The sequence below is a fragment of the Tyto alba genome, unplaced genomic scaffold, assembly GCF_018691265.1.
Source record: "Tyto alba isolate M040663 unplaced genomic scaffold, T.alba_DEE_v4.0 Super-Scaffold_2, whole genome shotgun sequence".
Classification (NCBI taxonomy): domain Eukaryota; kingdom Metazoa; phylum Chordata; class Aves; order Strigiformes; family Tytonidae; genus Tyto; species Tyto alba.
The window spans coordinates 4,486,288-4,499,940 of NW_024881282.1; the positions used below are offsets into that span (position 1 = coordinate 4,486,288).

The 13,653-nt window shown below is 42.5% G+C and overlaps 1 protein-coding gene across 1 annotated transcript in view; it reads right to left on the reverse strand.

Annotated features, from left to right (window-relative positions):
• Positions 1–4,978: 4,978 nt before the first annotated feature.
• Positions 4,979–13,653, reverse strand: part of INTS4 (integrator complex subunit 4) — a 36,981-nt gene continuing 28,306 nt past the window's right edge. Inside the window, exons 19-23 of the mRNA XM_032991042.2 lie at positions 12,776–12,835; positions 10,330–10,489; positions 9,865–10,008; positions 9,000–9,120; positions 4,979–6,579 (exon numbers count right to left, since the gene is read on the reverse strand). Of these exons, the coding sequence (XP_032846933.1) occupies positions 6,386–6,579; positions 9,000–9,120; positions 9,865–10,008; positions 10,330–10,489; positions 12,776–12,835 (679 nt within the window). The 3' untranslated portion in view covers positions 4,979–6,385. The remainder of the gene's footprint in view (positions 6,580–8,999; positions 9,121–9,864; positions 10,009–10,329; positions 10,490–12,775; positions 12,836–13,653) is intronic.

Below are 13,653 nucleotides of genomic sequence, written 5' to 3' on the forward strand. Positions count from 1 at the left end.
TCTTGATCTGTGTGTATTAAGTCTGTGTGCATTAATGAAATTACAAAGATGACACCATAAAAGCTCTGAGGCACTCTGAGCCATCCAGGTAGTAGCAGAGGGGCTTAAATTGGTATGAAAACACGATGACTTTGCCAAGACCCATGAATTCACAAAATACTATGTTCCTTTTCTGTTGATTTGCTCTAGTAATCATTTAAAACCTTTTACCTGATAAAATACGTGGTGTAAAAGCAAAGGGAAAGTGAGTGGTTGACAGTTTTATCTTGCAATCTCCTAATTACAGCAGTATTTTCTCTTAGTGGAGCTCTATTTGAGGCAACATCTCCCAACCAGCAAGAACTGCTTTTCCTGCTGCATCCGTGTTCTCTCACCCAGCAGCTGGTATAATGCTCCTCATAACTGCGATGACATTTTTCTGAATAACCTGCACGGTGTGAAGTAGAAGGGGAACCACTGACCCAGAAGACTCTAGTCACCCCAAGGGACTGCCAGTAGAACCAGTTCTTACAGATCTGCAGAGTGTGGAGGCTTTTTGCATTAAATGTTATCTTACAGAAGAGGTGGTTTGACTCTTTAGATCGGTGTCATACATTTGCATTATCTCATGAGCTGTTGGGCCTTAAGGCAGCCTTAGGAAGAGGTTTTGTAAGGCTTTTCCTGCAAGAACAGTTCCAGTTTTTCCCCAGCGTTGGACACTGAAGATCCAGCTGCTGGGCCATCTTGTCTAGACCAGGCTTTTGCCAAGAAACGTTGGACCAGATGATCCTTGAGGTCCCTCCCAACCTGGTGTTCTAGGATTTTTAAATCCTGCAGTATATATGTTAACACTGTTAGGAGAAATTGAGCAAACACCTAGTCTTTAACCTCCAGTTTTTTTGTTTGGGTTTTTTTTCCCCCTTTTGTTATATTTTCATATTGAGGTAGCACATTAATGCTGAAGCCACATTCAACAAAACTGCTCAACCCAGATCTTCCGTTTGAGAAAAATACTGTGGGCTCCTCGCAGTGTGCTCCACGTTTTGTCCTCCTGGAAGGCGTGGGAGGCGCGAAGCCCCTTGAGCATTGCCAGGTGACTTTTAGAGGTGTGCCCTACCCGGCTTTGTGCTGCAGCCTCTTCGTTGTTCCTTTCATTTGGCAACCAGTAGGATACCGACGATTCCACTGCTGAAGTGGGGAGTTGCAGCATGCAAAGAAATTGATTTCTCTTTTTTAAAGGTAAACTGTAATCTTCGCTACCATCAGTACAAAATTTCAGCATCAACAAGGAGATGATCTGCTGCAAGTCTCTTCTATCCATATAGTCTGTCCCTTCTCTCGTCACACTTTCCCCAGTCAGCTTTGCCAGTTCCCACAATAGCGGCTGCTCCAGTCACCAAAAGCCCAATTTCCTTCTTGGTGCCTGAAATCACTTTTGCTACATGGTGGAAACAGTTGGGACTGATTCATCAAAAAAAAAAAAAAAAAGCCAAACCAAAACAAAAACCTTCAACCGGTGCTCAAAATGGTATCTGTATTAAATCGCTGCTTTCAGCTAGGGCCGTAAATAATTCATTAGAATTATGGGCTTGTCACCCAAATCATGGCAAGACACTTTTATAGGGCAGGATTTCTCACATACACACTTCTCTGCCTCCCACCAGGGAAACCATCTCCGGGCAGGCAGCGGCCTCCCACCCTGGTGCTCTCATTAAGGCAGAGCCCGGGCTGGGCTGGGCGCCAGGAGGATCCTACCCCGGCCCTTATCTTTGTGCAGCAGCAAGCGTGAGCTGGCAGCCAGGAGCAGGCTGGGAAGAGCCTCGCCGGCACACCGAACGCAATGCCAGCCCCGTTTTGAAGGGTGTTTTGTTTTGTGCAGAGCCCAGCAGCTCGGAGCCTTCGGGCTGCCATTTTGAAGTCGGGCTAGTAGAGCAGCAGCAAATTGTAAACTAAAAAGCCCGCTCCTGCATTCCTAGTCCCTGCCACGAAGAATAAACTGGAAGGTTCGAGTGAAATAAGATGAAAATCATAATTATATCTCTGACTTGGTCAAAAGATTTCAGAACTCTGACAAGCAAGAGAGGAATCCAGAGGTCTCCCATCTCCATAAGCTGGAACCCAATGTGATGGCGTATGGTCCCAATTTCAATGCAAGCCCTGTTCTGTCATCTTCCCAAGAACTTGCTGTGTACTTTTTGCAGTGACTGTACCCGCCCAGTTAGTTTTTCTGTACTTTTAAAAATAAGATAGGTGAAAGCCACACCAGGTTTGAGGTAGTATCTCACAATCTTCAACTTCGTTCCAAACACATTTATGCATAGTTTTAAACATTCTTGACCTTGATAATGGCATTATTTACTTGCAAAGTTCTAAGAATTGGCCTAATGAATTTCAATGGACTTCAGCCATCTGGTTATGAACTTCCCATTAAAAGCATTCAGCACAAGGCTTCCCCCACACACCAGTGCCATGCGTAATTAAATCTGAAAAGTTAATGGTAAATAGGGCAACACGTTTTCAAACCACTAAACTACTTCCCTTTCATTGAGCTCAGCCTTTTCCTTTCTCTGCCAGATTCTTGACCTTCTTATGCCCAAGTAGGAGGTAAAATGTGGAGGTGAGGGGTATTTGAACACGGTTAGTTTTTAGCTAATTATTTGCCCCTGCTTCTAGATTGCTCCATCTCCCTCTGGCTGCAGCTCTGTGCTGGCACCATGTTCCTACGCTTGCAAACACCTGAGAGAACAGAATCTCCCCATACTCAGGTGGTTTGGATCTGAAGGTCTCTGTTCCCTCTTCAACAGAGATGAAAGATGCAAATTATCTTTGTGCACGAGTACAGCCCTTTATTTTTCTTTTCATTCTAAGATCAATCACCTTTTAGGCTAGCACAGTGCAGAAGTCCAGCACTTAGCCAAAACTGAAGGACAACCAGTGAATGGGTAGAGATTTTTCTCAGATGACACCTAGTCCTGGAGCTCCACAGAACACATAAACTCTAGTATTTTTGAGAGGTGAAGCCTAAATGTCTCAAACATGGAGGTGGGAGGAAAAAGTCATCTAGATTAAACACCTACAAAAATCATCTCAGAATACTTACCTTTTACACAAATTTCAGATTTCCCATATGTTGGAATGTGCTGTGAAAATGCATTTTAAGGAGAAAGTAAGCTAAAATAAACTGGAGATCAAGGTAAGCAGTTTTTAAAAAACAAAACAAAACAACAGCAACAAAAAAAAACCCTAACAACAACAACAAAAAACAAACCACAACCAAAAAATGAAAGCTAACACATAATCAGTTATAAGGGAAATGGTAGAAAATAGCAGCAAGAGAGCGGTAGTGTACTGTGCAGAGACCTGCTACAACAGAACATACTTATGAGGGATGTTTTACCAGGACCTGTAGTGACAGGACAAGGCGCAACAGTTTTAACCTGACAGAGGGCAGATTTAGGTGAGATCTAAGGCAGAAATTGTTCCCTGTGCGGGGGGTGAGGCGCTGGCCCAGGGTGCCCAGAGCAGCTGTGGCTGCCCCCTCCCTGGAAGGGTTCAAGGCCAGGTTGGACGGGGCTGGGAGCCCCCTGGGCTGGGGGAAGGGGTCCCTGCCCGGGGCAGGGGGTGGGACTGGGGGGGCTTTAAGGTCCCTTCCAACCTTAACCTTTCTGTGATTCCATTTGCTAGTCTGCTTATGCACACAACAAGAAAATCAAAGGTAAATTTGAATCTTGGAAGGAGTACATTATTAAGGATACAGCACTTTACATTGAATTTTAAGATCATCAGTGTCACAGAAAACTTTTTTTTTTTCCAGTTCAGCTACAGTGATGGTTAATTAGTCATCTGCTTGAATAGATGAAACCTAATAAGAAAACGAAAACCTAGGATTTCTTCCATGATTCAAAATAGGAATCAGAGGAAAAAAACCTGTAAGACAATATCAAGAAGAGAAGCCAACTGTGGAATACTCTCATTAGGAGACTGGAAGCATTCATAGCAGTCTTAAATTTTCAAGTGGTTTTAGGTCTCTTGAAATTACAGATGAAGAGCTTTTCTACAGCCCTTCAGTGTTTGGTTCTCAGTTGGTGGCAATACAGAAAGTGAGATCTTTGCTTAGTATATAATAGGAAAGGAGCTCCAGCACAGCATGAGGGGAGCGAAATAGTCAAAATTTGTTCCAGTATTCAGAAAAAAGAAGTATGTCAAGATTTTGACACTGAAAATGAAAAAGAAAAAAAGCACGTCCAGGATGGAGTAGCTGTTTGGTCATCTGTGGCCTGGGAACAAATGATAAATCATAACTCAAACACGGAAAACCACAGAGCAGCCAAACTACCTTGAGGAAAGGCAGAGTTTCTGCCAGCCAGCTGGTTAACGCCAGGACCCGGAGGAGCACGAAAGCTTCGCTGTGCTGCCCATCAATCCTGCGCAGCGCTGGCAGAGGAGGGCGGCACTCCAGCTGAACCGGCGTCCCCCCCGGCCCCTGCGCTGCCTACCAAAGCATCCGTCATGGCCTGGAGCATATGGACACCGCTTAAATTAGAAGTCTTTACTGGGATGACAAACTGCAGAAATACTGGTGAAGTGTAAAACTGAGAGAGAAAGAAAAAAAAAAAAAAAAAAAGTCTGTAATGAGCTAGCTCAACTCATTAAGTATCTGCCTGGACTCAGCTTCGTAAGAAGAGACGTACGTCAACCCCCGTCCGCTGGGAACTGGACTGAGGATGCCAAAGAGAAGTCAGATGGTCACAACTCGGCTGTTCCGCGTGCACGTTTTCAAAGCAGCGCCCTAAAGGTGAAACAACAGTTTGTAAGAGCAGTAGCACTAAGGAAAGGTATTTAATTCAAGAACACCTAAAGCACCCGAACAGTTTTATGGAGTCTTTGGACCACATGTCAGTGCTAAAAAATTAAAATCACAAAAAACTTGCAGTAATATCTTATTACCCTAGGAGCACACAGGCATGCATGTTCACTCGTACAATAAAGAGGAAACAGATTAGCATGAGTTTTCCAGTTTTATTGTAGGAAAGCACGTAAGGGGGTTTGTGTAATTATTTACACTAATCTCTGTACACGTTTTTTTTTTACAAATGATTTATGAACACAGGTAACATTTGGCTGCCACACTATGAAGTTTCACACATTAAGTGCTCCTAGAAAATCCTACCAAAGGATTGCTACAAATCATAGGAGGTTCCTCAGTCTGCTGAAGCCTTGCACAGTCACATTTTCCAACAGGAATGCCAGAAGGATCATGTTTTTAGGGAGTTCCTGTCCCTCCGTACTCCCAGCTCATCCGCTTAAGGAAACACTGACAAGCTGCTTGAGAGCATGTTTGGCTACTTCAGATGATCAGAAGGACTCTGACCGCCACAACTGCTGCTGAATTGAAAAACTAAACAGATTTTCCCATCTTGGTAAGATTGGTTCAGGCCAAGATCACCACACAGAAACAGATTCTGTAAAATGTCGTGGGATGGGGTTTAGTAATTTTCCAACCCCTGATATTTAATCACATTGTTCCTAAAGACATAAAAATGCAACAGGAGAACTGGGTTACAATTCAGAGATTAATATGTTTGACTTCAATTTATTTAAACAAAGAAAAGAAGGAACACACTGTTTTGTTGCTGTAACTCAAACTCCATCTCCTGCTAACTGAAGTTCTGCTGCTTGCACCAACAGGTTCTTCTCCCCCACACACAACATGAACAACCTGTGCCCTCCCCAGAACTGCAGGAGCTTCAGTACAGCTGCAGAGGATGTAAAAATCGCTCAGGATTTAGCCCATGGCAACTGGCAATTTCACTTTGAGGTGCAGTTCCTACACAAGAACAACAGCACTTTAGAATATATATATTTTTTTAACTAAGAATTTAGGCACTAATGCACAAATACAAGTTTTAGACATAAAAAACCCCCCAAAAAAAAACAAAACAAAAAAAAAGCCCAACACAAAACCCCCAAACTCCTTAGGTTCATTTCAGAGTATTGTAAAAATAACATTGATTTATGTGCCTAAGCATTTACACAGTAAATACCTTAGTAAATATATAGCTGAAAACGTAGAGGCCTTGAAGAGAAACTTTTGATAAGTAAAAACTGAAGATACGGCCCAATGAAATGACTACTGAATGCTGACTGAGAACTGTCTTGATTTTGTTGATTCAATGCACAAACACCTGCATTTTCTTGAAACTACTCTTAACTAGCTGAATAACTCCTGTATCGATCTGCTTCTTAATGGAGGAGACCAATCGTTCTTCAGCAGCTTTATTTCTGTGGTTGACTTTTTTTACCCAAGGATAAAACTGTTTTGGTTTGGTTCACTACTTTGGAAGGCTGCATATTGTTTTTATGTAACCCAATAAGCCCATAAATATACTTCTTTTAGTGACAGACTTCACCGTCTGGCAGGTTTGGGCATGATATAAACTTTGACAGGCTTGCTGAAGGGTATGGTCCCCTCTATAACATTTTCAGATTGCGGGAGAGCCTCCAAGCTCTCACTCCAGGCAGATTTAGGACTTTTGGCAGATGCCTTGCTCCTGTTGGAATTGTAAGCCAGCATCAACCGCACTTCGATCTGACATGGCTCTGCAGAGAAAAATAAAAAAAAAAAGAAAAAAACAAAGAACAAAAAAGCAGAACAACCAAAACATGAATATCATCACACAGTGAGCAACCAATATTGAGTGGAATTTTCTCCCACGTACGCTGGGTTAAGAACAGAGCCATTCTGGGCTGACCAGAATCCAGGCTGCTGCTTGAGAATACAACTTCACCATTGCATTCAGCACAGCAGACCTAAACACCATTTTAGAACCCACCCTCTGCCATAGCTTAAAAAAAGAATCTCATGACAAACTTAAAAAGAGCAACTTTCAAAAGTATCTGCTCAAAATTATTCCAACTAAATAATAATAAAATCATAAAAGACCACAGAACTAGCAGGTCTTGCTACCTATATTTTTATGGCAGGATCACATAAATCCAGATGATACCTGAGAAGACTCACAGCACAGATTACTTGAAGATTCTCTTCTGTTGGAGGTTATTACACTGCAGGACAGCCTTTGCCTCTCTCCTACCTTCTCAGCAGCTAGATAGATATTCCTAATATTGTCCGTAAGGCGATTTTACTTTGTTCTCCTCCCAGTGGTCTTAACAAAAAATAGGTTTTCAGCCTACACAGCATGACTCTGAGCAGCATGCTGGACTATATCGCCACCAAAATTTTCATCTCTAGACTGAAAAACACGATTCCTCTAGGTTTTCCATATGGACTTGTACTGGTTTTGGCTGCGATATAGTGCATCTTCTTTCCTAGTAGCTCACATGGTGCTACGTTTTAGATATGTGACCAAAATGGTGTTGATTGATAACACCAGGATGTTCTAGCTATTGCTGAACAGTGCAACACCTATGACTTTTCTCACTTTTACTCTTCCAATTCTCTTCCCCATCCCACCAGGGGGGAATGAGCGAGCACTGGGTGGTGTGGGGGGCTTAACTGTACACCGCATTAACCTGCAACAGGACCACGTCACTGAAACCTAAATTAAACCTACTGAAACATGTAATTTCCAGATGCAATGCCCAGAACTGCAGTGGTGCTCCAGCTGAGATGTCATCAGCACCAGACAGAACACAAGAAATAACCTTTTCCTGCAGTTATAGCACAGTTCTGCTAACGCCTCCCTGGACTCACCTTTTTGCCTCTTTTATCTGTAGCTTGCAGCCACCTCTCGCTTCTGTGACACATCTGTCAGTGAATCTGTGCTTTCTATCTGGGCAATCTCCTTCCTAAACACACGCTTTCTACTGGTTTTCAGTAAGTTTCAGTGTCTTGAATTAAGGCAATTTCTCCATTTTGAATTCTGACCCTGTTCCCTGAACCCCTCCCAGCTTGGTGTCCTCCCCACATTTCATATGCTTAAGTGCCAATGTCAAAGTTAATAGTTAAAATAATGGCTAGGGGAGACACCAGAACAGAGTCCCTAAATGCCATACTTAAAATGCCCTTCCAATGAACACTGGAGAAGCAGAAATAAGGACTTGATTCAGCTCTTTCTGGTACAGGACAAACCTTCAAGTCTGGATACCTCCAGTCATAAAACAATACCTATTTTTCTTCTCCAAACCAAAACAAAGATAGCAGGATGAACGAGTACACTGTGTAAATGCCGTGTAAGAAGGAGTATGTGAAAGAACATGGCACTAAACAAAACTGCTGGTTAAAAAAAAGATCACCAAATCCTATTAATAACTGCTCAGAAAAAAGCCTACATTTGAATAAATGTGAAGGGATTAAAAGAAAGCAGGACAAAGGGAGCTGCGAACAAATCCTCTCTGCTTTTGTTGTTTCAAGTCCACAAGCCAGTTACTGAAGCGCGTTCACAGGGGAGTGTGAACACCAACTGAGACTGAACGTGAATGCTGGAGTCACACATTTCACCAGAGCTAAGGGGTGGGGGTTTCGGGGGCATTAAAAAGGTGAAAGTTTAATCAGCAGTGAAACTGTACTGTTGAGTACGCACAGTTCCAAAGGTTCTGTGCTCTGCACAAATACTTGTCAGATCTAAACCAATTTATTACAAGGAGTCAGCTTACCGTGACTCCTTGCTTTTAAATAAGGATGCAGGCCTGCCTCCCATCACTGACCTCGCTCTGCACAGAAACGGCTGACCTCCCCTTGCGTAAGTGTTCCCATGTGAAGGCTCCCAGTGCCAGCCCCCAGCGCGTAGCGAGCACCTGCCCTCCCAGGACAGCCGCCCCTCAGCTCACCTCCAGAGCAGTAGCTCCCTCAACCAGGGAGATGTAACTGCTCAAGAGCTGCGAGAACAGAAACGTGAGCAATGGTAGCATCAACAACAGATCTAGACCCCGGGATCCTCAAAGCCCCCAAGACTGTCGGCATGTGCATCTTATGTGCAGGAGATGGGGATCAAGCAAGACACACTCCTCTCAGAAAAGTGCAGCCACACAATCACATGAACTTGTATCATTAACGTTACCTGTCCAGGCTGTGTGTGAGAGGTAAACCTGAGTTATCAGCCTGTGTCTTCCAGGACCAGGATTTCTAAAGTCAGCTGGTTTAGGATGGATTATTTGTGCTTGTCCATCTGGATACAATACCTATAGTGGAAGGAAAAAAAAAAAAAAAAAAAAAAAAGCAAAACAACTGAATGGCAGCTGGGGATTTGCACAGTGTGTGTTACTTTGGTGTTTTCTGTTTGAATTTGGAAGGCAGGAAGGTGTGCTTTATCTTGGAGCCAGGAGTCCAGTTGCCCTGGACTTAACAGCCACACACTGGCCATTCAGACCCACAGCAGAGGTGGAAAAAATGTACACTGACATCAACTTCTTTCTCTGCACTGTAAACAGAGGTTTTAATTTCTTTGTTATGCAGTGAATTTGCATATTTTACTTGGCATTGTATCACACCTATCACCTCGGCTGCATTTGAAATTAACAATTCAGCAGAAGGAAGAAAGTTAAGTTGTAAATACAGAGAGCTGAGAGCCTGCGTTTTTCTGTACCGCTCAGAACAGCTTCTTTTACTCCTCCTTCCCCCACTACACAAGCTGGAATTTCACCAGCATTTATTTGTGTTCACGTCCGTAACGCACCCAGTGCATGTGAAAGCACTGTGTGGAGCACAGAATGGCATCAACGTGCTCAAAGCAAACTCTCAGGAACTGTACACAAGCCAACTCAGCACACCATATACCAGCCAGTTTCTGGACGTTTGGCTAAAACACAGAAATCCAGCCTTGTTACTAATAAAGCGTACATTTGCAATTTAGAAGTATTGTCATCCTTAAGCAAACTCTCCTTAAGACACAATCTTGTTTCTACTTATGTCAAGCGACTGCTTACCTGAACTTTAACGGTTCCTTGGGGATCCTGCACATGTTCCAGGGTTGCATCAACATCCAGTGCCACTACCAACCCCGATGTAAACCTCAGAGGATTATCAGATTCACCAGTAGGCTCAATGATATTTGCAGTAGCTCTATGGAGCTGTTCGAGGCAAAGCCATTGGCAAAAACAAGGTGGGGGGAGGAGGAGGAAAGAAAAAAAAACACAATCATTGCTGTTCTTAATGGAGAAATTGTGCATGAACTTTGAATTCTTTTAGATACTGCCAGGAATTATTATGTCTTCTGTATTTTTGGCAGTTGTCCTGAGGATGCCAGGTAAGAAGAAGAAAGCCTTTGAAAAAATAACACCTAGGACTGACCGAAAACCTGAATCCTAAAAGCTTCATAGTATATTATGAACTAGTCAAACGCTGAGACAGTCTGCAAGGATATTGCATTTTACTTCTCTGTGTTAACTGACCTGCTCTGGAAGAGGAAGGTGGAGGAAGGTACTTTGTCGCAGTGTTGTCTGAAGAATCTTGACCACTTCCAATGGCTTGGATGTTACAAGTCTGGGCATTAAGTCCAGCAATTTATCTACAAAACTGCCTTGCATATGTGGAAGCTCAGAGATGAAACATCTGTGTTAAGAACAAATTAAAAATTAAATATTTTTTTTTATATTTTCAACAGCACTGTTATTCTCAACCAAGTTACTTAATCCTTATATTTAGTTACAGTGACAGAATTAGATATGTAGATTCCTCTTCCGATGCACATTTCATACATAAGATAAAGATTATTTTGGCTAGTTATGTTGGGACCATACCTTGTGCACAGACTGACAACACCAAGCGCTATGCAGGACTCCCTTCTTGGGTCCTTCATCAACACAGAGCCTAGCGGGCAAAGGAATCTACACTCACAAAAAAGGAGCTAGATATGTTGAGGTGCCCATCAGCACCACATTAATGAGAAGCAGATATCGGAGGGATTTGTCTGCTCAGACTGCATGTGCAGCTGTAACGCTATATAGATAGTAAGAGTGCTAATTAAATGCGATTACAGGCAATTCCAGTACTCTGCATTCAGTCTGGATTTCTCAACAAAGAAACACAGCCAGATGAAAGAGCCATTCCTGCTAGAGTTGCCTTGCAAACTTCTGAAATTGGTACTTCTCAGGGAAGACATGCACATGCCTAATTCTTTATGCTGTGCACTTTCATCTGGCTAACTGAATTGCTGACTCATTACAGGATCCAACATTCCCACACACCCTACAGTGAGTTGTCTGACCTTCTGCTGCAGCAAAGTTTCCAGAACGTTGGGTTGTGGGTTTTTTTACCAATATTTATAAGAGTATTACTTATTACACTTGAGGAGTAAAATTTTAACAGTAAACTACAATCAGTAGGGGGAAAAAAAAGCTAGTTCTAGAGGTCAAGAACAGAATCCATTCTATAGTTTGAGATGACAGCCTCTTGCAAGAAGAAGGAGCATTTGTTATTTCTTATTCTTCATATAGAAGTAAAATTGGGCTACTACTCTGCAGCCCTGCATGCAGAAGGTGGTTTGTTAGACTGAGTCATTGGTGGCTTATCTGTTATTATCAGCAACTTTCCTGCAGTGTTTACCCAGACAGTTGTGTAAGCCTAGTAAATATTCATGTAATTTGGTGACAAAATAAATGCACCATTTCTGTAGGTGAACAGCCACTTTAACCATGGCTCTCCTCCCCGCTTGTCAAGTCTGGTGTTGTGCTGTATCTTCACCTCCAGTAGAATCTATAAAGCCTGGACAGGAATATCAGACATGCCTCAAACAGCCTCAGGTCTTAAAAGTCTTAGAAGTTAGATTTTTTTCAGGATCCTGATGGTGCTTTACAGGAGCTCATAATCCATTAACAGAAGCCTCTACCACCAGCTCGGCAAGGGTGGAGAAAAATCACACTGTACATGCTAAGAGGGCTACAAAGGAACACGCATCCTTGGGTTCCTCTGACTGCCACTACATAAACAACAAATTTCAACTACTCTGTCATGGGATGCAGCTAAAATCTGGCACGCTGAAGCTGCATAACCTAGACACAGGGATTTTACATGTCTGAGCATTTATAGGTGAACTTAAGCTACCTGACAGGATCTACCATCACCCAGATTCCCTTTTCTAGAATTCATCACTGCCTGTAGGAGTTACATTCCTGAGAAACAGTGATGAGTTTTGCTGATCCTGAGACTTGGTGCGAAGAAAAAATGGAAAGCAAATGAACAGTTCTACTCACTAGCTACCAAACGAGCTAAATGTTAGGGAGTGGGTAGATTTGGTTCCCTTTTCTCATCACTTAACCAGCCACAACTGTCAAGCATATGGACCACAAATAAATGTGAATTTAATCAGAACTAGAGACAGAATTTGACTCAGCTGACTCTGGATACCTATGCCTCTGGGATAGCTATCCAATTCTTTTCTGAGTCAATGCAAAACAAAACTGGGCATCCTTAATCTCACTTACTTTAGACATTTAGATTAGGATAAGATGAAAGAAGCACCTCTCCAGTAAGAGGAGAGCTGGATGAGTGCTTCATAAGCAGTGGTCTTACAAAGCAAATGTCAACACCTAGGCGAGATGACTCCCACCTTGACCAAGTAGACAGTTCACTCTTTCATTTACAATTTAGAAATCTGTGGTAAAGAAAAGGGAAATTCCCTTTTTTGTCATACTCCCAGGAAAGTCCCTCCATTGATCCCACATTTAGAAGGGAGTTTACTTCTTGCTTTGTCATTATCTCATGATAGCAGTCCCCGACAGAGGACAGCAACAGGGGGAGGGAGAAGCAAAGAGATGAAAATCAGATGGAACATTCCTGGATGACAATGGGGGGGGGGGGACTTTTTTAAAAAAGTGAGGAAGCAATGGAGTTTCTCACCTCTGAAAGGAGTCCACTTCTTGTAGGAATTTTTCACACATCCCAAAAAGGGGTTCCACTCTGTAATGAAGACAGCATTCCTTGGTTTAGTTTTAAATAAAGGAAACTGGCTCTATGGCTATAAGCATTTAGGTGTTTTGGAATCCAGTGCAGGCTCCTAAAAACTACAAGATCTTTCAATTTTGAGGCCATAAGGGTGTTCCCCACAAGAGGAAAAAAAAAAAAAATTGTCATCTCCCTCCCCACATCCATATCCCCCTCCCACAAAAAAAATCATTTGCATAAGGCAGTAATTAAGTTCCCAAAGCCACTGTCAGAAAATAGTGACTTTCTACTTATAAAACAGGAGGTTAAAAGGCAAAGGTATTATGGACCTCTATGGCAATACAGTAAATTGATGGCAACAAAGTCAAAAAAGAGAATTAGCATACTAACCACCTTGTTCTAATTCCACCAAATGCAGTTCTAATTCCACAACCATCCAAACCCACGTGTAACCTCACTGACCTCAGCAGCCAACGTGACCCACACAGAGCCTCTCATGTTACCTAAGCCGTGCACACACATGAGCATTTTGTGTCTGAGTCACACAACCATTAGTGGCAGATCAGTCAAAAAGACAATTCTTTTCTGACTCTAAAAACTCAGCAACTAATACTCAGTGAAACAAACATGATTGGTGCATTTTTTGATACATGACTTTCCCTTATTTAAGTAGGTCCCAAACATCAACTCTGAGACACACTTTACAACATTTTTAACCTATTTATATGTTCACATCTGAGAGAACTCAACCCCCTAAACGTGCCTTCCTAATAACTTTGTCATCTACTTTAGTGTTGTGCCACTCTACAGCTACACCAAAGGCAAAAGAAGGC